At 45.5% G+C, this 26,485-nt stretch overlaps 1 protein-coding gene across 1 annotated transcript; it reads left to right on the top strand.

Annotated features, from left to right (window-relative positions):
* The first annotated feature begins 6,495 nt into the window (after positions 1-6,495).
* GDF6 (growth differentiation factor 6) lies at positions 6,496-21,257 on the top strand. The gene is made up of 2 exons (XM_034763328.1): positions 6,496-6,961; positions 19,542-21,257. Exons 1-2 carry the CDS (start codon positions 6,610-6,612, stop codon positions 20,438-20,440), a joined length of 1,251 nt encoding a protein of 416 aa, XP_034619219.1. The 5' UTR covers positions 6,496-6,609; the 3' UTR covers positions 20,441-21,257.
* The last annotated feature ends 5,228 nt before the right edge of the window (positions 21,258-26,485 follow it).

Raw genomic sequence — 26,485 nt, 5'->3', positions numbered from 1 at the left:
ATGAGGGTTCAACATGGCAGCAATGAGAACTCCGTTGCATGGAGCAGAAACATGGCCGTTAAAACAGCCGATGAGAGGAAACAAAACCATTTTCAGTGTCAGGCTTATGTTTGTTCTTAACATCCATTGGGTTGATTTTGTCACAAACGAGGAGATACTTAGATGATCCTGGCAAGCTGCAGTCTTAAGAACAAGATGATTGCATTGGTGGGAGCTGGCCAAGTGGCCAACATGCAGAATAGGTACACTCAGAAGGTCTATAGAGCTGAGGTTGATGGAAGCAGAGAACAAGGCCAACCGCAAAAAAAGGTGGGAAGATGCAAGTGTGAGGGATTTAAGAAGCATAAACCCTCCCATACTGACTCTTGCCAAAGGAAGAAGATGTGCAAGGGAGTGTTCATGATGGAAGTCCATCCTACATGCCACCACAGCTACATCATAGCCATGTGAATCTGCTGTGCTGGTGCATCATATTGGGTGAAATTCACCCTGCACATAGGGCCAGCCCAAGGCCTCAGCGCCAGTAAGTCCCACATACATTCACAAAGCAGAGCTTAAGTAAGGCTTAGTGGTACACAGGCATTGGGCTGGCCCTCTGCACAGGGGCAAATTTCACCATTTGGGTATGTCTACACACAAGCAGGAGGTGTACTTTCCAATTTGGGTAAAGGTAACACGCTAATGTTGATTGAGCTAGCAGGCTAAAAACAGCAGTGCAATTGCAACAGCATGGGTGGCAGCTTAGGCTAGCCACCCAAGTACGTACCTAGGATCTGGGACAGGATCCTACTCAGACAGTAAGCCCAAGCCACTGCTCATGCCGCCATGGCTGCACTGCTAATTTTAGCACACAAACTCAGTCAAACCTTGTGCATGTACATCTACCCAAGCGAACAACTATGCCTCAGGGTCCTGGGCTGGGATCTGGTGGAGAGGGATGGCCTGTGTCCCCCTGCCCTGCCCCACTTAAGGGCAAAGGCCCTGGATGAAGTGGGGAGGCCCAAATACCCTTGGACTGGGGTAGGAACCAGGAACCAGGCACTGCTACTGCCCCCTGACAGGGAGAGAAGGGGTTGGAAATCAGGTGCACTAACCACTAGGCTACATAGCCCTCCAAGCCCCCTCACTTGCTACAACTCACATTAGGGCTATGACAAAATATCTTTCCACAAAATGTAATGGAAAAAATATTCACATTTTGTTCCAGGCCATTTTCTGGTCACCAAGTTTTGTTTTTTGTGAAATTCTCCCAGAATGACAATTGCACATAAAAAGAAACATATAACATAGTGGAAAGTTGGGTTTTGATGCCAAGAGTTGTCAGAACTCAGTTTCAAAATCTTAAAGGTTTTTGCCACCAAAGGGCCACTTTTACAGAATAGGGGGAAAACAACCCCGTTTTAAAGGAGAAGCTAGTGAAATTTCAATTTTTTTCTCATAACAAAATAGAAATTATGTGAAATTTAAATGAAGCACAAAAATCATTGAAAAATCCTTTTAGTACAGCCTTGCAATAAACCTGACCAGAATTGCTCTGGTTTTCTTGTTGCAAAGTTCTGAATCCAAGGATCTCAAGTACTTCATGTATATTAATTAATTAATTCTCATACAGTCTTATGAGGTGATTGTTTCTACCCCCATTTTACTGATGGAGAAACTGTTGTGCAAACGGCAAGGTCTAAATTTTCAGTCATTTTAGATGCCACATTTTTGGGTGTCCAGTTTAAGACACCTAGGACTTAACTTTCCGAGGCATAGAGTACCCACAGCTGCCATTGACTTTAATTTGATTTGTGGGTGGTCAGCACCTAATCAGGCTGTGGGCATCTCCAGGGAGGCAACCAAAAATTCAAGCACTTCATTTCAGTGGATGCTGTTGAAAACTGTGGGGGTGAATGGCTTCATACAGGGCCTAATCCAAAACCTATTAACCTCATGGACGTCCATTGAGTTGAATGGGTTTTGGATCGGGTTCTAGTAAAGGCAGAATATAATAATCAGTGATTGTTAACCAGATTCCATTTTGTTCCCTTAACAGCAATTAAAATAGAATATTTTAATGTGGCTGGAAACATTCAAGCTGGGCACTCTGACTGCAATACTACATAATCTTATTACCGCTGCCTCATCCTCCCTCCCCCTTTTGTCCTATTATTAACTTAGCTCATTGTTGCTTCAATTAAATTGTATGCCGTTTTGGATTGTGACAACACCTTTCTATATGGCTTTAGAGCATCTTGGAGCCCTAATCCTGACTGGGCCCTCTAAATGGTTATTATTATTTCTATTTCTTGTAGTATACAACATGCATTTGTTTTTATGCACTTCCTCAAACTCTAGGCTAGGATACAACACAGTGGAGACAGATCAACAACCCACACGCACGTTAGCCTAGGGACTGACATCAGTGAGCTTTGGATCAGGCCCATAACAAACAAATGAGGGTGGAAAACCACCTGACAGGTCAATTTTAGAGAGTGCATATTATTGTAAAAGCAGCAGGTAGACCTAAAATCAAAATGATGGCGGTTGCTCCTGAGACTACTGACCTGTAGCATTGCATTAGTATTAAGCCTCCTACCCCAGGGAACGGAGGAAATCAGTGGCGGAAACAGCAGAAAGCAATGTGAGAACCAGAGAGGCAGCAAGAGACAAAAATGGGAGCAGAATGGACACTTGGGGAGTCGCAGAGGAACTGTGGAAAGAAGCTGGATGTGAGTTGTGACACAGCCGTAGAGGGACTGACTGGAGGCCAGCAAGAGAGGCAGTGGGAAGCAGACAGGGGGCAGAGAAGTGTGATAGAGAAGCAAAGTGAAGAAGTAGTAAAAGGAGCAGTGCCATGGAAAGGAAGTGGGGTCAGTGAGACACAGTGTGAGGGAGAAAAGAGAAGCAGCGTGGACCATCATTGGGGACAGAGATGAGATGATAGCAGAGAAGTAGGAGGGAGCTGTCGAGCACATCTGAGAAGCAAGAAGGACAGGGGAAACTGCAAGGACAATGGGAGAGCACCAAAGGGGCAAAAGGAACCAGAAAGTAGTGCTAAGGCTAATGGAGGAGCAGTGGGAGGGATAGAGGAGTCAGGAGGGGAGCAAAGACAAGAAGGGCAAAAGTAGAGGCAGGACAAAGTAGCAAGATGAGTCAAGGAAATAGCAGGAGGGATGGCTGGGGAAAGCCAGCAGGTGGAGAGGTGGAGCAGTAGAAGAGGTGAAGCTGAGGGAATGGCAGTACAGCACCAGAGCAGAAAACAGTAGTGGGGACTGGGAGCTGTGAAGCTGGGGTACTGTTGTTGTAAGGGAGGAGCACTTGAGAACAAGAGAAGTGGAGGAAAAATGGTAGCAAGGGAAAAACAGGGCAGAGTGGCAGGGGAGCAACAAGTGGGGAGTGGCAGAGGAAGGCAATGAGGGGACTAGGTTTTGTGAGGTGATTCCTTCACTTGTGACTAGTTTCCCCCCCCCCCCACATACACTATCAACAACATACTCTCTCCCTCCCCACCCACATAATTCCTGCACCTGTGTCCTCAGACTGTGCTCACCCTCCTTTGCCTCTTTGTGTGACTGGCTCTGGAGGTTCTGGTCACCCCCCACACGGATGCCACTAGCAGGTGAGTGAGGAAGGTGGCAGCAGCAGGGAAATAAATTCACTGGGCCAAATCTATCCCTGGTGGAATACCAGGGAAGTCACTTAAGTCACTCCTGGAATGAATTTAGCCCAAGAAGTTAAATTAGGAAAGTAGAGCAGAAGGCTGATGAAAGAATGGACTTAGGACAGGAATAAGAGGAGACAGAACAAGAACAAGGGATGGGAGCTGTTTACTAAACCTGCAGGGCACATGGGGACAGCATGTGGCAAATGACATCAGACTATGTTTGTGCTTGGTTTATGAACAAATAAAACACAGAGGCAATACTTCAACTGGTGTAAACTTGCCAAACTTCACTGAACTCCCTCGAACCATGTCAGTTTACAGCAGCTGTGGAGCTGGCCTTGAATGTCTCTCTCAAATGTGCACCAAAGGCTGGTGGACCAGGATGAACTCCAACGTGGATAAACAGGACACAACTCTGGTCCATGCTGCTGTGGCTATGTCTGCTTCCTCTCACTGATGTGCCTGGAGTAATGTCAGGAGCACCAGGAGATCAGATACGAATTCCCTCCCTTGTGCAGGGATCTGGTGTTGACCTGCCGCCACATCCTGCATGGGAAAATGAGAAGCCGGAGCGAAAAGCTAAGGTACTAGACAGTCAGTGTTACTGTGCTGTGGCTAAGGGTCAGAGACTGTGTGCATGGCTCATAGAAGAGCAGAAGCTTATGTGCTTGCATAGATATCATAGGGCAAGGGGTCAAATTCACTCTGTGGAAAGGGCCAGATTACCTTTTAAATGATGGTCTATGGGCCACCTTTGGACAACATACTGCCCTCCATCCACAGCAGCTCTCCTCATTGGGATGGGGGTGGGGAGTAATAGGAGCCTATATAAGACAAAGCCCTGAATATCGGGACTGTCCCTATAAAACTGGGACAGCTGATCACCCTAAAAGGGAGGAGCAGGGGAGCCTGGGTACCACAGGAGTCTCTGGAAGAGTAATGGAAAAGTTGAGGAGCAGTTGGAGGGGAGGGAAAGGCAGTGGGTGCACAGGGTAAAGTGGGTTTGTTGCTCTTCTGCGTTAAGAAGCTGTGCTGGGATGTCGTGTGAGTCAATGTATGGAACAACCTAGCCAATGATCCATAAGCAGAAGAATCCTCCTCTGCTGCTGCTGCTCTCTCCTTTAACTCAATGTGGCAAGAGCAGAATCGGTGCCTCACCAGCAGGCTTTCCTTCCTGCTCCTGACTCAGTGCCTCCTGGTGCCCACTTCCCCTTCTCTAGTGTTTCCTGCCTGCCTGCCTGTGCTCCCTACCAGGCCCTGGCCTGGTGCTAGCTGCCTGCCCCAGTGTTGCCCTCAGTGTTGTTCTTACAGTTTAGAAGACTACAAATCACCCGGATGGCACAAGTTTCTGTAATTTCCCTCCCAGCCTTTCAGGAGTCAGACTGAGCTGGCTCAGGGTTACTGGACAAGCTGGTATCTCTCTCCCCCCCGCCTCCCCGGAATCTCAGCTTTCATTTAAAAAACAGAATTATTTAGCCCTTATGGCTGCAAAGATAACATGGAAAATGGAAATCAACTGTACCATTATACTTGCCTGAATTTGCACACAACCCGAAACGACAGCTGGGGAGCTGAGAACCGCCATATAAATGCCAAAATTGTTACTTACTTCACTGTTGATCAAAGGATGCAACAAAGGAGAAGTACAATTTTCTTATACGGGTGTGTACAGCGCACTCTGGGTGACAGCTCACTTTGGCACAAGTAGGCAGCACTTGGGAGAGTAACACCATTTATCCCCTCCCCTCCCCTCTCTATCTTGCAGGTGAGAAGGAACAGAGGCCAAGGGGCCATTCCAGCCTCGCCCAGAAAAGCCAAGCACAGTAGGGCTCACTTGTGTAACTCAACCTCTGCCAGCTGGGCTCAGGTCTAGGTGACCCAGCAATGTACATATGATCATAGCACATTTGCACATAGTGATGTCTCATTTGGCTGTCCCAAGGGGATGGAGCTTGGCTAGTGGGGGCACAGCCTGGCAGGGTACCAGTTAGGGTTGCCAATTTTGGTTGGACATATTCCTGGAGGTTTCATCACATGACATAATCTTTAATTAATTCCTGGAGACTCCAGGACAATCCTGGAGGGAAGGCAACCCTAGTACCAGTAAAAAGAAGAACGGGAGTACTTGTGGCACCTTAGAGACTAACAAATTTATTAGAGCATAAGCTTTCGTGGACTACAGCCCACTTGCTTATGCTCTAATAAATTTGTTAGTCTCTAAGGTGCCACAAGTACTCCTGTTCTTCTTTTTGCGGATACAGACTAACACGGCTGCTACTCTGAAACCTAGTACCAGTGTGGGGGGTGTTTCCAATATGACCTCTGCACTCTCCCTTCAGCAGAAGGTGCTGCCGCTTACTCGTCCCTCTGAAGTTCCTACTGCCCTGGTCTCAGGCTCAGATACTCGGGTGATGGGCGTCCCACAAGAACCCAAACAGACCAGCAGAGACGCCAGCTTTATTTGGTTACAAGGCATAAGCTAACAGCAGTGGCTGCTCCCAGCCCTTCCCGCACTGAGGGGGCGCCACGGGCTGGCCGTCTCCGTAGGCCCAGCTCTGTGCCCCACCCCTGGCCCGGGCAGGGTGCCTCTGGGGGACCTGGCCACCTTCGCTCTACTGCCCAGCTGCTGGGGGGCGGGGCCTGCCCCGGATTGCCTCTGCCTCACCCGCATAGCCACGCCCCCGGGTGGGCAGAGGCCCCGCCCCCCAGAGGTTGTCCCCTAGCCAGGCCGCGCTCCCCCGGCTTAGCTGCAAGGGGCGTGTCGCTGGGAGGGAGGGAGGCGGGGCCGAGCCCGGGGCTGGTACAGTCCCCGCTCGGCTCTGCCTGCTCGCACTCATCCCAGCACCCAAGGCCGCTGGAGCTCGGGCTCTGGGCGCCACCGCCGCTGCTGCACTCCGCCCTCGTTCAGTCCGCCGCCGGCCGGGGCTTTCCGTGCGCTCTGCTCCGGGGAGCCGCTCGCTATGAACGCAGCCCGGGCCCTGCTCTCCGCCGTGTTCCTCATCAGCTTCCTGTGGGATTTACCCGGTTTCCAGCTGGCTTCCATCAGCTCCTCCACCAAGGGCCCGAGGAGCCGCCGAGAGGCGAAGGTGGCCAGGTCCCCCAGAGGCATCCCCGCCCTGGCCAGCCACCAGCCGCGGCTGCCGCAGGAGGCGCAGCCGGGGGGCAAAGCGCAGCAGCGAGCGGAGCCCCACGAGTACATGCTGTCTCTGTACAGGACCTACTCCATAGCGGAGAAACTGGGGATCAATGCCAGCTTTTTTCAGTCCTCGAAGTCCGCCAATACTATCACTAGTTTTGTAGACAGGGGACGAGGTAAGTTCAAAGAGCCGCATCCCTCTACCCACCCGAAACTGCCGCCGCCGGGTGTAGAAGGGAGCCTGCGCCTTGAGCCCAAATCCCAAGTAAGCCCTTCAGAGCTTTCTTAATACAGCCACGCGTTGTAGATCATTTATTTGCCAGGCTGCGTTTCTCTGCAGCCGATTTCTGGAGAATATTTTATTTGGATTTTTCTGTAAAAAGGAGTGAAAGATCGGGAAGGTGGATCTTATACTAAATAGTGGATTTTTTTTATTAGCAAAAAGATTAGCAACTCCGTCCGGATTGCAGTGACCACGGGTTTACATGAGTGAGGCATGCACGATTGCTGAATTCGCAAGGGATATTTTAAAAAGATGCAAGCGATCTTGAGTGTAAACGCAATCTTAAAAACTGCTCTTCTTTTTATGTCCTTCTTGCAAAAAAAGGATCACTCTTATCTCTTCAACTGTAAGGCAAATAGAAAGTTCAAACCGATTGAGGGCAAACATTTACTGCCTAAAGCTGCTCTAATTTATCAGGGTTGCTTTTATCAAGATTGCCTGCAACAAGCCCAGCTCCGTTTGAAATCACTCAGAGTAGGAAGCAGCTTGTAATTGGGCTCTTCTAAAGAAGTGCCGGCTAGTTCGTGGAAGCTGCACTTTTAAGTCCAGGAAAGTGTTATAGCAGAGCGTTCGCTGATAGGCGCAAAACTCTTAGCGGAGAGCCAGCTCAGGATTGAAAGGTGCTTTGATTTGCTCCTGTTTTTCGTTGGGCCTGATCCTGCTTCCATTAAAACCCGTGGGGGAAAACCCCATCCTCCTCGTGGATTTCAGTGGGAGCAGGATCTGCACCTCCTCGCTCTTTTGCTTTGTGTTTTGTTTTGCACCGGCATCAGCCATTCTCCCCCGGTGTTGTAAGCCTCGTCCAACGCACCATGGTTAACGTGACAAATGCCGATAGAACCTTAGCGATCCATACGGGCAGGCTGAGACCGCCGTGTTCTTGATCACTTATCGCACCCTCCTCTCCGCTCCCCCACCCCGACCATTACCTGTGTACCGGGGCAAAGATCCAGATCTTCAGCCCTTTTCGCATGTAAAGGTTGTTTTACTGCCTCTTCCACTGATTCTTTGCCAGTCCTTATACTGGGCACGGTGAAATTGAGGATCCTTTGGGACTGGGACAGAGAGTGTAAAAACATTTGGTTACCTTGGCTTGTGAGCTATTAGTGACAGAAAAAATAACTGGTTCTTAAGGAGGGTTGTAAATTATTTCCCTTCCCCCCTACCTGTTTAGGATTCCCCCTCCCCCAAACCTGCTCATTACAACCTGTCTGCAGCTCTGAACCTATAGGAAGAGCAGGCTGCTATTTCAGCTGGGTCAGCGGGGTTCATTAGCTGTTGAAAGCCCGGAAAAGCAAATTAACTTACTATATTTGATGATTTTTCGGACAAAGCTCAGCTTTGAAAAGCCACGTGGCTCCTTTGTAGTTATATGAGCTGATTCTTTAGTCCCCAGCTTCAATCAAAACCAAAAAAGCAGCTGAGACTTGTTTGCCCCCAAAGCTCTTCTTGTCTGATCTGCGGAGGGACATCCTTTATTTCGTACCTGAACTGTTCCTCCCAGTCCAAGCGCCGTTCTTCACACGCCACTCTTGAGCCAGGGGTCCAGACAGCCGAGAGGTCCTGGGACAATAGGCAGTAATGTTTGAGCCAGTTTGTTTTCATATGGGCAAGGAAGAAAAGTTTAAGGAGGGGTAACGGCAAATGTGTTTTCAAACGCTACATTTCCCCTTTTATAGCCCGTTATGTTTGGCCCCTGTAGAGTTAATTTTAAAAGCGTCGCTTGTCCGAAGTCATTTGCTCACTCTGAAATCGCTTTGAGGAATAGGATGCCTGGGATGAGCGTTGAACGATTTTAGACGCGGAGTAAAACACGCCAGGAAAGGTGTAATGGTTATTGTTGCTTGCTTGTTTTGTAACTATTCTCTCTGTGTGTGTCAGAAACACCCGCAGGTCACGGATAGGATTTCTAGGAATACAGATACAGAGAAATAGTTTCGTTTCCCGTTTTTAAAAGCTACTTTCTGAAATTAAGATTTCTTTCCCCGCCATAACAATTACCCCACTCGGTTTACTGCCAACTTGTTTGCAGAGGAAAAGCAGTGCAAGCGGCATTAAAAACACCACTTTCAAAAACAACAAGGAGTCTGGTGGCACCTTAAAGACTAACTGATTTATTTGGGCATGAGCTTTCGTGAGTAAAAACCTCACTTCTTCGGATGCAACTCACGAAACGAAAGCTCATGCCCAAATAAATCTGTTAGTCTTTAAGGTGCCACCAGACTCCTTGTTGTTTTTGTAGATACAGACTAACACGGCTACCCCCTGATACTGGACACCACTTTCAAGATCATCTTATTCTTGATCACCAGAGGAAAGACAGTTAATTTAACAAATTTAGCTCATCTTGCTGCATGGAGGATTCTACTCTGTGGGGAAGTGATTTGCGAACAGAAGTCCTGATTTGATGAAGGAAAAGCCTCACTTTCCCCCATTGATTTTGATTTGATGTGTCACAGGCTGTGACCTTGTGCTGGACCTTCTATGGGTTGCTTAGCATCAAGCCGCTGATTGGAGTATTTCAACTCAGTGATCTAATTGAGTGTTCATGTCATAACATATCAAATATTGTCTAGTCTCCCATAATGAAGTGGACCAGCCAATGGCACATCACCAAAAACTTCAAGAGAACTTCCGTTCCTCTGAAGTGGTAGCTTTTTTACTGCCCACCTCCCTGTGGGCTCCTCGCCCAGTTAATTGCCGAGCTGGAGTTGTACTGCTGCTGAACAGTTCCTGCTCAGAAAAGTTTCTGTCAATTCATTTGCAGACAATATAGCCCCCCAATTGACCCAATTAGATAGGCTGCTATTTACCTAACTAGGAATTCTGGAGGAGACAGTGGTAGCCATACCTTGTCTGCCCACATGACCTTGTTAATTGCAGGGGTTCATAAGGATAACAATTGGGGCGGAGTATAAAGAATCCTTTGGCCACATAAAGAAAATCGGTTCCCAAACCTGTTCTCTGGGAGGAGAATTTCAAGAAGAGTTAACAGGAGTAAGAGACTTTCTTATTGGATGATCTGCAATTACTCTTTTTTTTTAAATTGTCCTTGGGTTAATGCATGGAATTGCAGCCAAAGAACATAGGTTCTGATCTGTCCATTGCACACCCAAAATAGTGCACCAGTATCTTCTCAGTAACGAGTTAAGAAGGGTAGAGCGGTTAAATCAAATCTTCAAATATTATTCCTCCGCGCGTTGCTTTCTTCTTTCTCCTAAACTAATGAGATCGCTTTCGGGGCAGTTTGATGGGGGAAGAAGCCGCACTAGATTGTATTATTTTCAAGCGTTAAAAATAATTCAGAAAGTGAGGAATAGGTTGTGATTTTCCCCCGCCTCATTTTGCCACCCCACCCCGCTTGTTACGGTCGCAAGATCAGACAGGACCTAGCTGAATGTAGGAAAATTACTGTTGGCACATGAAGTAACTCATTAAAACGCAGATGGTGCTCGCTGGCCTCAGGACCCCCAGCATTGGAGCTCCACAGTAAAGCAGACAATTAGGAACTGCAAGGACTCACTAGGAAAGAGAAAAGTAAGAGAAGGAGGGAGCTGCGAAAGAGAGAAATCAACAAGGAAACTGGCAAAGAGGAAGAAATGCAGAATGGTTCATACACAAAGGCTGTGTCAGGGAGAGCTTCTTTCCAAGCAATAACGAAGGGGGGGGGGGCAGGCAATTGGCCCTTAGGTTAATGTCAGATTTCCCTTTTGGATGCAGAGTTTCTAGGTCGGTTCCAAACAAGAGAGAATCCTTATTACATTGGAGGAGTTTTTACGCAACAAACACAGTAAGATCTGAATACTATTGCTGGATTTGAAAGTGATACAGACCGTCTCGTTTCCCCCAGTTTGTGTTACACTCGCAAGACCGTTCATTAAGAAGTTTACAGGAATCTGATTGTAATTTTTGTTGTTGTTTCCATTTTATATTGGGGGTGGGAGGGAAGTCCACGTGCAAAATCTGAAAATGTCCCGGCTGTTCATGTGGCAGAAGAAAAGGAATGTAAATCCCACTTGAAGTTCATTTTGTGCAGCATGTTTATGCAAAACAGCGGGTTTCTGGGTGGACCTAAAGCTGCAATGCAGTGTGATCAGTGTAGAGCCTTTGCCCAGGCAATGTTGTCGTTGGCAAAAGGAAAATGAAATATAAGCAGGGAAGTATTTTAATGGGGAAGGAGGGAATTCACAACTGTTAATTATTTGGTGACCTTGTATTCGATTTGTTTGAGCCCCTTATAAAAACACTAATGCAGACCAGACGGCCAAAGTGAGGGAGCCTGCAGAAGGTTCCAATCTGCGCTTTATTTCCCTGGTAAGAGCCTTGGAAAGAGTCGAGGGACTGGCGGTGGTAGAAGGTTGGAAGGCGGTGTGTGCTTGCAGTACCCTCCACCACTGGGGTGGGGGACATCTTGTCTCTTTGTTAACCACAAGGAAAGGTCTCGAAAGAGATCCTGCGATTGGCACAAGCGAGAGAAAGGAACTAGATTTGGGGCTAGAAGGTGTGTGTGTGGGGGGGCTTTTCTGTTCCTGTGGATGGAGTGGGGGCAGCCACAAATTCGTCTTGTTCCATTTTCTTTGGCTGATGTGTTTTTTCCTCGGTCAATCCTGGGAACTGAGCTGGGAGCTGTTGGGACGGTAGCTGGGAGGGAAGAAGTGAGAGGGCACAGAAAAGTTATAAAATAGTCGCAAAGCAATTGCCACAGAACATTCCCTTGGGGTTTTTTTGAGTCTTTTTAAATAAGACACCGATCTTTTGCAGCAATAATACAGCTGTATCCGTAAAGATCACTCCGTCTATTCTTGATACTAGATAGGAGTTTTTATTTAGGTAAAGCAAAACAATCAACCTGCATTCGGATCTATAAATCCTCCATTATAAATCCATATAAATCTATAAATCTATTTCATAGGGGACAACAAACAAAACCGTTTACCACCTTATTCTGTTGACCTCAGTCGCTACCTCATAAAAAGGCACGGGTACATCTTAAATGCTACACAGAGTCTCTTTAAAGCCCGATGCAGCCTGCAGTAATCAGCCCATGCAAACTGAAAGTGAAGAAGTCCAAATATTTAAAGCAGGGGTTCTCAAACCGAGGGTGGGAACCCCTCAGGGGGTCACAAGGTTCTTACATGGGGGCGTCGCAAGCTGTCAGCCTCCACCCCAAACTCCGCTTTGTCTCCAGCATTTATAATTGTGTTAAATATATAAAAAGTGTTTTTAATTTATAAGGCGGGGTCCCACTCAGAGACTTTCCATGTGAAAGGGGTCACCAGTACAAAAGTTGAGAACCATTGATTTAAAGTAATTCTGAATGCTTATTTTGGACCCGATCCCACAATCTTTACCCCTCCCCCCACCACCAACCCCCCGCCCTTGTTTCCTACGGGACAGATTTGCCTGGGTAAGAACTGTAGGATCGAGCTCTTGGTTTTCAGAATTTTTATTGCTGTTTAGAAAGCTCTCATCTTTTTCGTGCCCCCTTCCCCATAATGTTGTGCAAAACTAGAGTCACAGCAAAATGTCATAGGATCCTGCCCTGAAAAATATGAACTGATCAGGGAGCTCGAGAACGAAATCTCACCATCCACACACGCCTGCCTGCTAGTTAAACAGTTTATACGTACACGATCCCTTTAGAATTCCGAGCTGAATGAAGTCTCCCCATGCCACGCTCAAAGTAGATTCGGAATGCAACATATTTGTTTGTCACTAGCGAACTAAGAGCAAGGATAGCCGCAGCGATGGGGTTGTAAGGGGACGTTAATCAGGCGAGCTGTCGCATCGTCATTACTTTCGTCATTACTTCTTAATCCTAAAAAAAGAGAGAAAAGGCGATGTGGGAACGCTTGTTTCCTCGCACGCCCTGCAGTGGCGTTTTGCAACAAACTAGCAATAGGTTTGGGAGCTAGTCAGCCTCGTCAATAGGGAACTCCGATTGTTCCCTGTCCACATGACTTAAAGATGGTCTCCAAACTATAGGGGGACATTTTACTTTTTACTAACTGGTATGCTAAAGAATGGGCAGATACGTTAGCCCCGAATTTGCTGAAATGAGTGCTGGTCTTTACCACACATACATTTCTCGTCTGAAACTTTGTCTACTCTTCTGTATCTCTAGCTTCAGAAATAATCCAAGAGCTATAAAACAAATAATTTTGGAACAGGAATATTTTAGGATTTGGGGGGTTATTTAAATTAATATTTAGGATAAGAAAATAATTCAAACTAACATAGGGAGGGACCACGCTTAACTCCCTATGAGAGAGAAGCCGTTTCGCTTTAGCATGCCTCCTACTTTTCTACAAAGCAGGGAGGGCGATTTTAACTTTGTTAAATGTATTATAAAAAAAGGCACTAAAACCCATGCGAAACTCGCTTTGGATTTTTCTTGCATAAGGACTGTATTATCCAGTCCAGTTTGACAGGGCTGTAACTAGATTTGTGGCGAGAGTACACTTGTCTGTTTTGTCACTTTGTTGGAGTTTGTTCATGGGATTAGAGCGAGAACGAGAGAGCGAGCAAGGAAGAGGCTGGCGACAAACCCAGAACAGAACTGCCATAGCAGAGGGAGACGGCTAAAATGTAAGATTTAGTATTCAGTATTTGCAGGCATAGATTCAGTAAATAAAATGCTCAAGAAAATAAATCCACGCCAGCTATGGGCATTTCGAGTGTAAAATATGCACTAAATAATCACCCTGAGTTTGTCCAGCTTTTTGGCAGGATTAGGAACAGATTCTAGGAAGGTGTGGTCTTTCCCAGTTACCTGAGAGAGAGCGAATGAAACGTTTAAATCTAATCACACAGTGTAATAAAAAGCCAGTGCAAGGCGCTCAGAGATGTGAAATTCAAACTGGAGAAATGCCACACAGGGAGAGCCAGCCTCTTTATTCTATAGCCCACATCATGCTTAGAAAGAACTACCTGTCAGTGTTGTTACTATGCAGACAATGTGTACACAGCCTGTCATGATTACTGAGGATATATGTTTTAACTTTCAGATTATTGTTGAATGAGAGTCTTTAAATGGTCTTTAAACTGCAAATGTGCTTTTGCTTTGAGTTTAAATATGGCTTGAAAGAGAATGGGGAAAGAGAATTCTTCTTGAATGTGGTTTTGGTATAATTTGCAGTGATGTAAAGTTAAGATTTGAGCCCTAATGAATTGGCTGGGAGCCCAGTACCTGATGTGCCATGAAAAGGGAAACTTTGTGTAGCCTTCATTAATCCCAGCCTTTCCTAGGAGTTCAGGTCTGCCTGCTGGAAAGTGAAGCTGGGAAGCAGGAGTCGTTCAATACAGGGAGTTAAAGGAAACATCCCATGCAAATAATTAATTTAACCCTAGAGATGGTAAAACCTCCATAACCACAAAGAGAAGGAAATGTACATAACACGAGGGCTCCTAGGAGGGAACGCTTCCAGCTCCGGCTCAGTTTGCATTTCTTCCATAGACTCTTCTATTAAAGCCGTGACATGAAGGTGGCATAGGCAAAATTCTGCAAGACAAAACACGATGAGCATATTCGTTTCCCGGGACACATTTGAAAGGGCAGGATCTACATCTGGCTGTTTCTTTTCCCCACCAGTGCCACATGCTTAAATTCCAGATAGATCTGTCTTCCTCCACCCCCAAATAGTTTAGCTTCTAGAAATCTAACAAAGGACATTCAAAATAATAATAATACAACAACGTATATGTACATTTAAATTCCAAATACAAAGGTACCTGGAGGCTGACTTCCGTATGGAATTTTCTATAATTTAGTGTTTCCAACAGCCACTCGTGCGCTTTAGAAATACAGAACATTTGTTGAGCTCTGGAAATATGTTAACAATAATCTGAGAGGGGGCAGATATTGAATGTGTTGTTTGACGACACAGATTTCACCCAACCCACTTCTTTGATTTCAAGGAAAATAAATAAGCACCGTAAGAGCCTACCAAAAGGGTGAGCGAGAGCAAGAGGGGTTTTCACGGTTACTGTGCTCTTTGCACGGTAAAACGGAAAACAAATTGACTTAAAGATTCTAGAAAAGGATCCATCTTTCTCAGATTTCTAGAATTTTTATAGCTTCCCCCCACTCTTCCCTCGTTCCTCTGCTTTTTCCACCCTCTTGACTGTTTGCACTGGGAGCAAGCCAATATGGTTTAGGATTATGTCTTCATCTGTAATTATTAGGTTACAAGAGTGAGCAAACAACGTTTATCTGATCGGATTCAAAGCTGCTTATTTGAAATAACCGGTGCCCTGGCCCCTTTGATGGAATAATGAGAACTGGCAATTTTATCAATTGATGAAAGATTTTTGACTGAACAATTTCTGGAACACAAGTAGTGCCGAGATGTGGCTATCCTTTGAAATCTTCTTACCCACCTGGTACATTTCCTCTCCCTTTCTGACGTGCCTGTCCAATGTGACATGAAGCCAGTTCGGACTCAGCTATATTTAGAGGAGCAAAAGATGTGTTCTTGTTTGAAACCCACACATCCCAGATCGTCCTACCCATGGCTGGAAGAGTTTAATTATCTCGTTAACCGCAGGACAATGCTGAAGATAACCACGGAATAAACACAAAAAGAACAGGAGACAATTTACAACCTTCAAGTTGCCGTTTTCAACCCTAGAAACTCACATGGGATCTCGCATGTTCCTCCCCACTCCTGCTTAGTGCATATAACTGCCATTTAACAATACACTTGACATTTGCCCCTTGATGGCATAAATCTCCACGCGACATTCCGGAGCCACTAAATGTCCAGCCCTACTGATCAAAATCAGAAACACTTTGCTTTCACTTGTCCTCACGTGGGAAAATGGAGACTTGCGCCCCCCCCCTTTCAAACCTCTCTCGGGCGATTCACACAACTCTCTTTGGGGGGAGCTCAGTTGAAAAATGTGCCTGCAGCCCCACACCCTCTCAGCTGAAAGCTAAAGTCGCATAGAGAAAGGGGTTAGTTCTATGAAGCAGGTGACTGCCCGTGCGTTTTCCCTTCTCCCGGCTTCTAGCTGTGTGATGGGGGAGCACTACACCCTCCCTTAGATCTCCGCTGGGTAACAGGTCCCGGGAAAGGCGGAGGAGGGGAGAATGCCTCTATTTCAGGTCCGGGTTCTTGGCATGCCACCAGCCTGCTGGGGTGGAGCACGTGCTGGCAAGCTGTGAGCAGAAGGGGGGGAGCTAAGCACAAGATTTCGGGGATCTGAAGGAACTCCGAGAACTGGTAAACCTGGGATCTCCGGACTATGGGGACCCCAGGGTCTAGGAATCTGGAACCAAACAGATCTAGGCACCTAGGCCCAAAGGTCCCACCGGGCCGGGCTCCTGACCTGCAGCTGCAACTCCCCCGAAGAGAAAAAGTGGACGCACATCTTCTTTGAGATCAAACACAAGACCCCCCGCCCCTCAAGCAGGACTAGATAGACCCAGCTTTCCCCTGGCCCCGAAGACCAGGGGCAGAAGAGGAAGGGGGTTGGTTGCCTCCTAAGTAGGGGTTGGGAAGGTGTTGGCCTGGGCCAGACAGGCATGGGGGATAAGGTCTGCAGCCCCTCTGATCCCAGCAGACCTAGCAGCACTGCAGGAGCGCCCACGGGAGAATAAATGGAGCTCCTACTTTCCTAGTCCTGCTTCAGACACTGTTCAGCTCCTGGCAGCGTACAGAGCGCAGGGTGCGTTTAACCTGGCCCCCTAGGAGGAGAGAGTTATTCAAATGTCCATAGCTCAGATCACCCTCCCACCCCCTTCCCCATCTGAATGTGGGTTTACAGACCCATTCCCAAATAGACTAATGAAGGAATGAGGCGGCCCCTGCCGCTGAACTTGCTGTGCGCGCCTTAGGTTCTAGACAGCCACTTACTAGAAGGATCAACTAGGTTTTTAGATTTGTTCAGTGCAATGTAGCCCTGGCTCTGGCTGCAGCATGAATTTAGCGCTCTGGATCGCGAAAGTGAAATGTGACGAAGTAAGCAGGACATTGTTTGAATCATCCACATTCTTGCTGTTGGACTGTACATCTTTTCCTGAAACTTACCCCGCATGGCAGACCCATGCCCAGCACATAAAGTGGAGGAAAAACTCGTGAAACTGACACAGTCCTGGCAGGGTGAGTCTTGTCTGAGAGCTTCACTTTCTTGAATCATTCACCCCATCCTGCAGTCCTTGTACACTCAGAACCCTCCACTCTCCTGCTGAAGTCAACAGAGGAGATTTGGGTGTAGCATGGGGGCTGGAGGGAAGGGGTGTGTTCAGGCCGAGTGTAGAAAACAATAGAAAGACAAAGGAAACCATAAAGTACTATGGCCCCATTCCGAACTTGTTTCTGAAGAACAAGCTAGGTGAACACAACACATTTTACCTTATTCCAGCTGTAGAGCTGATAAAGCACATGTACAAATTGCAGTGATAGGCCAAATCCTGCTCACTCCCCTCAATGGAGCTGTCCCAACAGCACTTTAAAGTCATTATAATGAAGGTAGGCAGCACTTGCTATATTTCACTTTTATTTTAAACAGATTGTTTTAACAGCTGTCGTTGTCACCTTGTTTTTTGTAGGCTCTATGGTTGTTAATAAATGTGTAATTCTCACTGAAGTAGGTTTGTATCTCAGGCAGGATTGTCTAGTTATCCCTGAGTTGCTGTTGCTCTTCAGAAGAGACAATTGAAGTTTGAATTAATTAGTTCTGGTTAATCTTCATTATGGAAAAGGAATATTCTTTCCTCGGTTGAAACTGTGTTACAGGAGTCTAATGTGAGTACTTGGAAGTATTATAGGCCTCATCCAAATTCCCTGGCGCTCTTCTTTATGAATACCTCTGGCTACCCACTTGAAATTAATCAGCAATGTAATTTCACTTTTAAAAGGCACTGGTCCGATTTCCATTGAAGTCAAGGGGAGATTTGCCACTGATCTCAGTGGCAGCAGGATAGAATCCCAAGTGCTTTACCCAAGAGTAATCCATCTTCATACAATCATTTTGTCAACTACTTTGGTAAATCATTACACCTATTTTATTTTAAACTAATTAACCCTTTCACTGATGTCTTAATTATTTTTTATCTTCCTCACACACGGAAACGTATAATTGATTTCCAGGACCGATCTATGTTTACCAATGACTCACATACACATTTCCAATGAAAGAAAACAGATTTTTGCCTCTCTCTCCCTCTCCCTCCCCCCCGGGAAACGTAACCGTGCCCTGAATAAAGGTGGAAAGCTCCTCAGAAACATTGTCTAGAGGGATGGCAACCCGGTAAAAGTGTAGTTCGCTACACCACCCAGGCGGGCTTCGACCGGGTCCCTAAACTCTTCCTATGGATTTGTTAGGAAATGGTTCTGCGCACGGTTGCTACGAAGGCTCTGTTACGAAAGAACCGCGATCTCTCGAGGAATATTGCCTGGGCGCTGTGTCCCGGTTATGCAACGCGATTCCAACTGAATTTCACACAGTACCTATTGTCTGCATTTTTGCAAAAAAAAGCAGCCAATGGAGAGTGACTTTTGAGTTCCTGTATACCAATCCGTATTGATTTTTACATCGATTTGGCAAGTCTGGAGGTCTTGGCTTCCATAAATCATCCGGCTGTTCCCCCACCCCTCAGCAGGCTCCCCCATTCCAGAATTTTCAGCTGGACCTTAGGTTGGGAAACATACTGATTAGAAATAGCAATGACCTTTGAAATCAACAAATAACTGGGATTGTATATTTCTTTAGTCTCCATTTCTACCTCTGGCGCAAGCTGAGCTTGGAAATGCTGCGAGGGGCTGCTGAACGCTGGCTCCAATGACACTTTTACTATTGAAATATACACAAACTTTACTAGCTTCTGGGGAGACCCAGGGGCTTTGGGAATTTTTGTATTTGCTGGGTTGTAAACATTTTATTGGAAAGCAGCTCGGGGGAATCTGGTTTGCTTTTCGTGCTGTACTTCGTACACAAATGTGTCAAAAAAGAAGTCCAGGTTTCTGTCTCGGAGCGGAATAAAATAGCCTCCCTTCTCTCCCCTCCCCCTCCGGACTCTAGCCGCAGAGGACAGCAGAGCCGACGGGGTGAGGAAATGTACATGGAGCGCGGGCTGTCAGAACACGCCCTGTCTCTGCAGCCAGTTTGGACGCGGAGCGAGGCGATTCTCGCTGTGTGCTGATCCTGCCACTAAAACACGGGCTCCCTTTTAGAGACACCCAGTGAGCACAAGGGAAACACGTTAGGCCAGTGACACATCTAACCCCGCAGCGACCCTGCCTCCCCCCAGGGAAGGAGAAGCCCCGCGGAGAGTCGCCGACACCAGTCCTCTCCCGTCCCGCTGAGTCCCTGGGAGAGGGCGCCTGGCTCTCCGGGCCGGGGGCGCGGGGGGCGGCTTGGGGCAGGCAGGGCCGCTGGAGGGGTGAGCCCAGGCTCCCTGCCCTGTCTCCCGTCGGCCGCGGGAAGATCCCCCGGAGTGAAACTGACTGTAATTATGTGTTATCTTGCAGACGATCTCTCGCCCGCCCCGCTCAGGAGACAGAAGTATTTGTTTGATGTATCGACTCTCTCAGACAAAGAAGAGCTGGTGGGAGCGGAGCTGCGGCTCTTTCGCAAAGCCCCCGGCCATCGCCTCTCCCAGCCCCCGCCGGGCCTGTCCTCCATGCAGCTCTTCCCCTGCCTCTCCCCCCGGCTCCTGGACGCCCGGACTCTGGACCCGCGCGAGGCTCCCCCGGCCGGCTGGGAAGTGTTTGACGTGTGGCAGGGGCTGCAGCAGCAGCAGCCCTGGAAGCAGCTCTGCCTGGAGCTGCGGGCCCCGGGGGGCCGGGGGCAGCAGCCGCTGCCGGACCTCAGGAGCCTGGGCTTCGGCAGGAGAGGCCGGGCGCAGCAGGAGAAGGCCCTGCTGGTGGTGTTCACCAGGTCCCCGCGGAAGAACCTGTTCGCCGAGCTGCGGGAGGAGCGGGGCTCGCCGCGGGAGGAGCGGGGCTCGCCGCAGCGCGTGCCGCAGGAGACCCAGCAGCAGTTCAAGACGCGGCGGAAGAGGCGGACCGCCTTCGCCAACCGCCATGGCAAGAGGCATGGCAAGAAGTCCCGGCTCAGGTGCAGCAAAAAGCCCCTGCACGTGAACTTTAAGGAGCTGGGCTGGGACGACTGGATTATCGCCCCGCTGGAGTACGAAGCCTACCACTGCGAAGGGGTGTGCGACTTTCCGCTGCGATCCCACCTGGAGCCCACCAACCACGCCATCATCCAGACCCTCATGAACTCCATGGATCCCAGCTCCACGCCTCCCAGCTGCTGCGTGCCCACCAAACTGACCCCCATCAGCATCCTCTACATAGATGCGGGCAACAACGTGGTGTACAAGCAGTACGAAGATATGGTGGTCGAGTCCTGCGGTTGCAGGTAGCAGGCTGCTTTGCCGGTCTCCCCGGGGGAGATCGAGGCGGTTTGGAGCTATAAATGAACTCAAAGGACAGGAGAGGGCTGGTCGAGTCTGAGGTCCCGGAAACTTCACCTATGGGACGGGAGGGGAATTCTCACATGTTGGGTGCTCCTGGAAAACAGTCAAGGATCTGCGGCGCGTGTGCATTGGCTGGCGTGACCTGCATACTTGATAGGCTTGAATGGGTGAGGAATAGTTTGTGTATCCATCTCCCCTGTATCCCTGCTCTCGACACATTGGAAACCAGCGTTAAACCAGCCACCAACCAACCCTTTCCCCTCTGGCGAAGCTCCACATTACAGAGGAGAACGTGGGTTTTAACTGCCTGCTCCGTGCCTGACCCAGCCAGCCCCATGGACTGGGCTGCTCAGTTTTCAGGAGAAAGCTGGCACTGAGTAGCCCACCTTCCAGATCCTGCTTTGCATACAAGGGGACTCAAGGCCACCCCTTCCTTCAAAGAATTGGGTGGAAGTGGAAGCAGGAAAGTGGGAGGGGGAGGGAAAGAGGGGGACACTTTTGCAAAAGCTTTCTTCAGATCTGATGGAAACCAGCGCTCTCCAGATCAGATTGTGGGAGTCAAGTCTGGAGAGAGAAGGATTATTTTGCTGCGCCTTCTCCGTCGATGTTTCTCCCCAGTGTATACAAGATGCAGCGACAGGCACCTGTTCAAACTGAGCCCATTTAAGATTAAGGGAAAGCAACAGGCACGACTCTTTTCATGGGTTGGCATGCGGAGAGTAATGGAACTAGCAAGCAGAGGAGGCAAAAAAAAAAGAAAAAAGTCCCCAATAAAGTTTTGGTTCCACGGACTTTCCCCTTAGAATTATCTGATGATCTATACCTGCTTTAAGTGTAAAGGCAATTTACCAAGTATAAAGACAATCAAAGCCAGAGAGCAGAATGACTCCTGCCTCTGAAGTTTCCCTAAGAAGGGTTATTTCGTTTCTGCCCTCTCTCTTTCACATTCCTGCAAAATTACCAGCCAGAAATAGCCTACGGCCCCCTCCCCCCCAAAAAAAACATTGTTCCAGATTGTAATTACCAGTTAGGTTATATTTTAAGACTTAGCAATGAAAAACTGTGAAAAGAGCAAAGTGTTACAGAAAACACAAATAGGAGTGATTTGGAATGGAAGCTCCTTTAAATTTCAAGAAAAAGCATGTAACTATTCAATTAACAAATTCCATAGGTAGCTCTATCAACCTGCAACAGTATTATATGGAAATATGGTGCTGGAAAAAGCATTTATAAAGATTTTTGTTTCCTTCCCACCTTTAGTCTGAAACATGGCTTTACCTAAGGAAAGTGCACTTCTCAGCATGCCTAAACCTTTTTGTGTTTATTTTTAATTTGTATGTTTATAGGTTTAGACTTCCCTCACGGAATTCTAGTGCTGTTAGCTTATCTGGTTTCACAAAGCTTCAAACTGGTGAAAAAAGATGAGAGTAATAATAATAATTAATTAATAATATAAAATGCTAATAATAATAATAAAAAGACTCGACCAGGAGCAATAATTTAAAATGCACATTTTGCTTTGGATGCACTGTTGTTCATATTAAAGCTGTAAATATTTGTTTATTTAAACAGACTGAAAAGTGCAAAATGGAGGTGAACAACATGCATTTCTTTTTTAAATGTACAAAACATTATATGCACTCGAAATGTTATAATTTCTAATATTTTTTAAAGTTTATATTTGAGTTGTACAGAGTTAAGCATTAATCAAATATTTCATTCTTCCTTAAAGATATCATTTCCTTAAAATATTATTACAAGATTTAAATTCTGTGTTAATAATGGAGATTTTTTTTTACTGTCTACCTCACTATAATACAAGTATTTACAACTCTAAAATTATTTGAGGTAAATTAATATTCAGAACATTTTTACAGTACACTTTTACTGGACGATACTACAACTATTACTGTATTATTAAACTTTTTTTTTCAAAAAGTCAGCTTGCTTTTATATGTTCTATTATTTGGTTAAGTAATAACAAATTCCTCTCAAACATTGGCTGCAATTCTAAAATGATGTAGTGTTAAGTTCCAATAAACACCACTTAAAAATATAATATTCAAAGCCATTCTTCCTACTTGAAACCCTTCTGTATTCTCATAAAAGCTTTAGTTTGACCTTTAATATACATCGATGGTATAATTATGAGAGAAGCTACATTATGATTTTATATAACTTTAATGTAACTGGAAGAATGCATTAAATTGAAAGATTCAGACGAACGTTTGTAAATATCATCTGTATTGGACACATTTCTATACACTGTATTATGATGAGAAGCATAAGTACTGGATGTTTTATAAATGATATTTATTTTTGATGCAATGGGTAAAATATTTATTAAATTTTTTTTCCTGGTTATCTCTTAGATAATGAAGAGCTATTCACTGAGTAACTGTTTCAATAAGAGAAGAATTCCAATCTCTTATTATGACATGGTGTTCAGACAACAGCAGTAGCCCACTGTGCATTTGATATGATTCCTGTCAAAGAAAACTTAAATCTATATGCACAAGAGTTGAAAGAACTTCTCACCTTGTAGAAACTGTGAAATGTATTTGCAAACAAGGTTCTTTTCATGGAAGGAGGCATTTCTACCTGATCACAGGACCTACTCGACACATTTTACTCAGGCTAATTTGCATTCATGTGGAAACGTGCTTGAATGAAAGATTGCAGGATCGGGCCCGTAGTTTTTGACACCAGCGGGGTATAAGCCCAATATAAGAGTCTTGCTGTAATATGCTTTAATCTCAAGAGAATATTAATGTTTAAACGTGTTTCCTGCTAATATTAGATTCAGAAATAGCATTGTTAATATGAAACTAGTTTCAAAACACAGTTCACTGGTTGTATATGGCAAGAGGTGTTCCTACCCTTGTGAACTTTGATTGCTGCTCCGAGCTAAATTAGTACAGTTTTCTTTTAAGAGTGTTTTACTGTGGATCAGTCTTCTACTATAGGCTTGAGGGAAGGCAAAATGGAAAAAAAATCTATATCTTAAATGGATATAATAGAGTCTGTACCCAAAGAGGAGCAAGGAATAAGACACCATGAACTGGAAATGACCATTGTATGCAAACCTCAAATTCTACAAAAAGAGCACATTTCAGAAGTTTTTAAATGATGAGTTATTTCTCTTTCAATTGTTATTGTCTAACTAGCAAACAAAATAGCAGATGTACAGACAGTTATTGTTCCAACTAAAAAAATACAGTATACTTTTCAATGCTAATCATCTTAACCTCTTTATTATAAGAAGGATTTTGCTTATAGTATTACCCTTTATATAATGTATTTAGGTGCAACTTTATTGTAAACAGGCATGCAACATTTGTTGAAATGTCTCAGAAGTGACAGTATGGAGGCTGGTTAGAAGTAATAGAGTAATTATTTGGCACCTTATCACCCTGTCCTAACTCTCCTCCCCCCCACTGTTTCATTCTTTTTATGCATCTGTTTTGGATGCTATAGTTCATATGACATGTTCTGGGCAAATTTTGGCAAGTCCCCTATTGCCAATGAATAGCATTTCTGCTTATTTCATTTTTTAGTTCTGCAGTGTCCCTTTTCTTTGTATGAAATTGAGAAGGCAATGAGAGGAGGTGCAAAAATCCAGCAAGGCTGACACATTTTCATTCTCCCCTCCTCTCCTTCTCAAAAACAAAACAAAACAAGCAAACAAACAAACAAAAAAAAAGTATTAACCAGTGAGCTGGACAGAGATTGTTGGTGGATGTTTTCTGGGGTCTTTAACATGAATCCTGAAAGCCCTTGGTACAGAGCAAATGAACCCTAATGTGATAATTGAATGGAAGTACATCTCTGAACGCAAAGGACTTTCTTTTCTATATTCAACTCCCCATGTTCAAAAACATAGTCGGAGGGAGACAATGATTTCTTTATTACATTTCTGGCCAGAAGAGGGAGCAGGATCTATTAGGCTGTGGAAACAGTTACTAGCACAACTCATCAAACACTAATTGTATAATAGCATTGTAAAAAATGAAACTCCTTTCATTCTTAGCTATGTACAGAGCATTTAAACTTGAGGTATTTGTATAATAAAAGTGTACAGAGGCTTAAACACGTGGATGATCACACTCTTAAACCTTGCAAAACACTTTCTTGCCTTACAAGGGATGTTTCTCATTTTAGATCCAGTTTTATCTCCCTCCCACACAGACCTGCTGGGAATTCATTTTTATTGTTGGAAGTGGTTTACATAAGAAAAGCTGAATCAAGATATTAAGCCTGTAGGCAATAGGCCCAATTTTTCTCTTCCTTACGCTTATACCAGTTAGGTATAAGTCTATTGAAAGCAGTGGAATAGTTGTGTTTTATACTGACGTAACTGAGATCAGAACTAGGCCAAATGTTATTTAGGCTATCAAATTGACCACAGGTAGTGTGACATTTCACATTTATTATTATTATTTTATTATTATTATTAATTATTATTTTGCCTCTCATTTTGTGTCTTAAAAGCCCATTTGAGGCCTCAGGCATTTGAGAGGTTTGCGTAACCTACATTTATGCTTGGCAATTAATGGTACAGAACTTAGGCAACAAAAAGTGGATTTCAATAAAGTCTAATTTATTTGATTACACATAGGCCCTGGTGCTGTAGTATATTCATAAGAAGATAAGCATGTTGTGTGGAATATACTCATTTATTGTAGGAGTCTCTCATTAATATTGTATTTCCAAATATCTGTGGTTCCTATTTCTTTATAATGTAAAAGCAATTATAAACACTAATACATTCAACTGCTCTTTTCCGATGAGGGAGGAGATTTGGCACCACACCTCCCCCTCCCCTGCCTCCATCCTTTCCCTGTCTTTCAGATGACAGAGGGAACAGCTGGTCTGCACCCTTCCCTGATCAATTTGATAGATTCATTTAAAATATGTCATTCTTTTAGCATACAATATTGCTAGGGTGATCAGATAGCAAGAGTGAAAAATATGGAGACTTTATTTTCAGGGGTGGGAGTAGAGTTGCCCACATAAGACAAAGCCCCTAATATCAGGATGGTCCTGATAATATTGGGATGTCTGGTCACTCTAAATATTGCTTGAGTGTTGGAAATGGTTCTCCCAAGTACTTTAACTTGTATGACGAAAACACATTCCCTGGAAGCAGATCATCTAAAACAGTTTGGGGAGCTTTTATCCAGCTCAGCTTCCTAGACAGAGATTCTAAAAACTGTTTCCACACTTTTATTGGGCTAGCTACAGACTCCATGACCTCTGACCCTGTGTCATGAAAGGACCCTGAGGAGCATTTTCACCCTGCAAAACCAGTCTCTGAGCAGTTAATTAAGAATCCATCATTTTTTAGTCTCTGAGGAATTTCAGTATGCTTAGTCTTATAGAAAAAATACTAAAATGAAAGAACGGAGAGGAATGATTGTGGTTTAGGCTCTGGGTGGGAACTCAGGAAATTTGGTTTCTGTTCTCAGCTCTGGTTTCAATTTCCAGCTGTATGTGACCTTGGTCAAATCACAGAGGGCTAGATTTTTAAAGTTCTTAAGGCACCTAAAGGTGCAGGTAGGCACCTAGTGACATTGATTGCAATGGGAGTTCAGTGCTGAGGTCTTTTGACAATCCCATAGGCACCTATTTGCATCATTAGGCCCTAAAGACCTTAAACTCTCCCAGTCTCAGTTCCCCATCTGTAAAATGGGGATAACAGTACTTCCTTTCATCTATTTAGCTATTAAGCTCTTCAGGGCAAGGACTTTTTGTACAGCACAACAGAGCCCTGATTTTGGATAGGGTCTTTTGGTGCCACCACAGTACAATTGGTATTATGCTAGTCTGATGATTTTTAATGAAGCCTCCAGACTTTGATCTTTTGCTGACATTGATATCAAGTGTCTAATGAGTTACAAAACTAATAATCCAAGCCGGGCAGTGACTATGCTATGCAGGATACTGTTTGTTTGCTGCAGTTGATTCCACAAATATGGTACATCTCTGATA

This window comes from Trachemys scripta, chromosome 2, assembly GCF_013100865.1.
Source record: "Trachemys scripta elegans isolate TJP31775 chromosome 2, CAS_Tse_1.0, whole genome shotgun sequence".
Taxonomy (NCBI): Eukaryota; Metazoa; Chordata; order Testudines; family Emydidae; genus Trachemys; species Trachemys scripta.
This window is presented reverse-complemented; position numbering and strand designations above follow the sequence as displayed.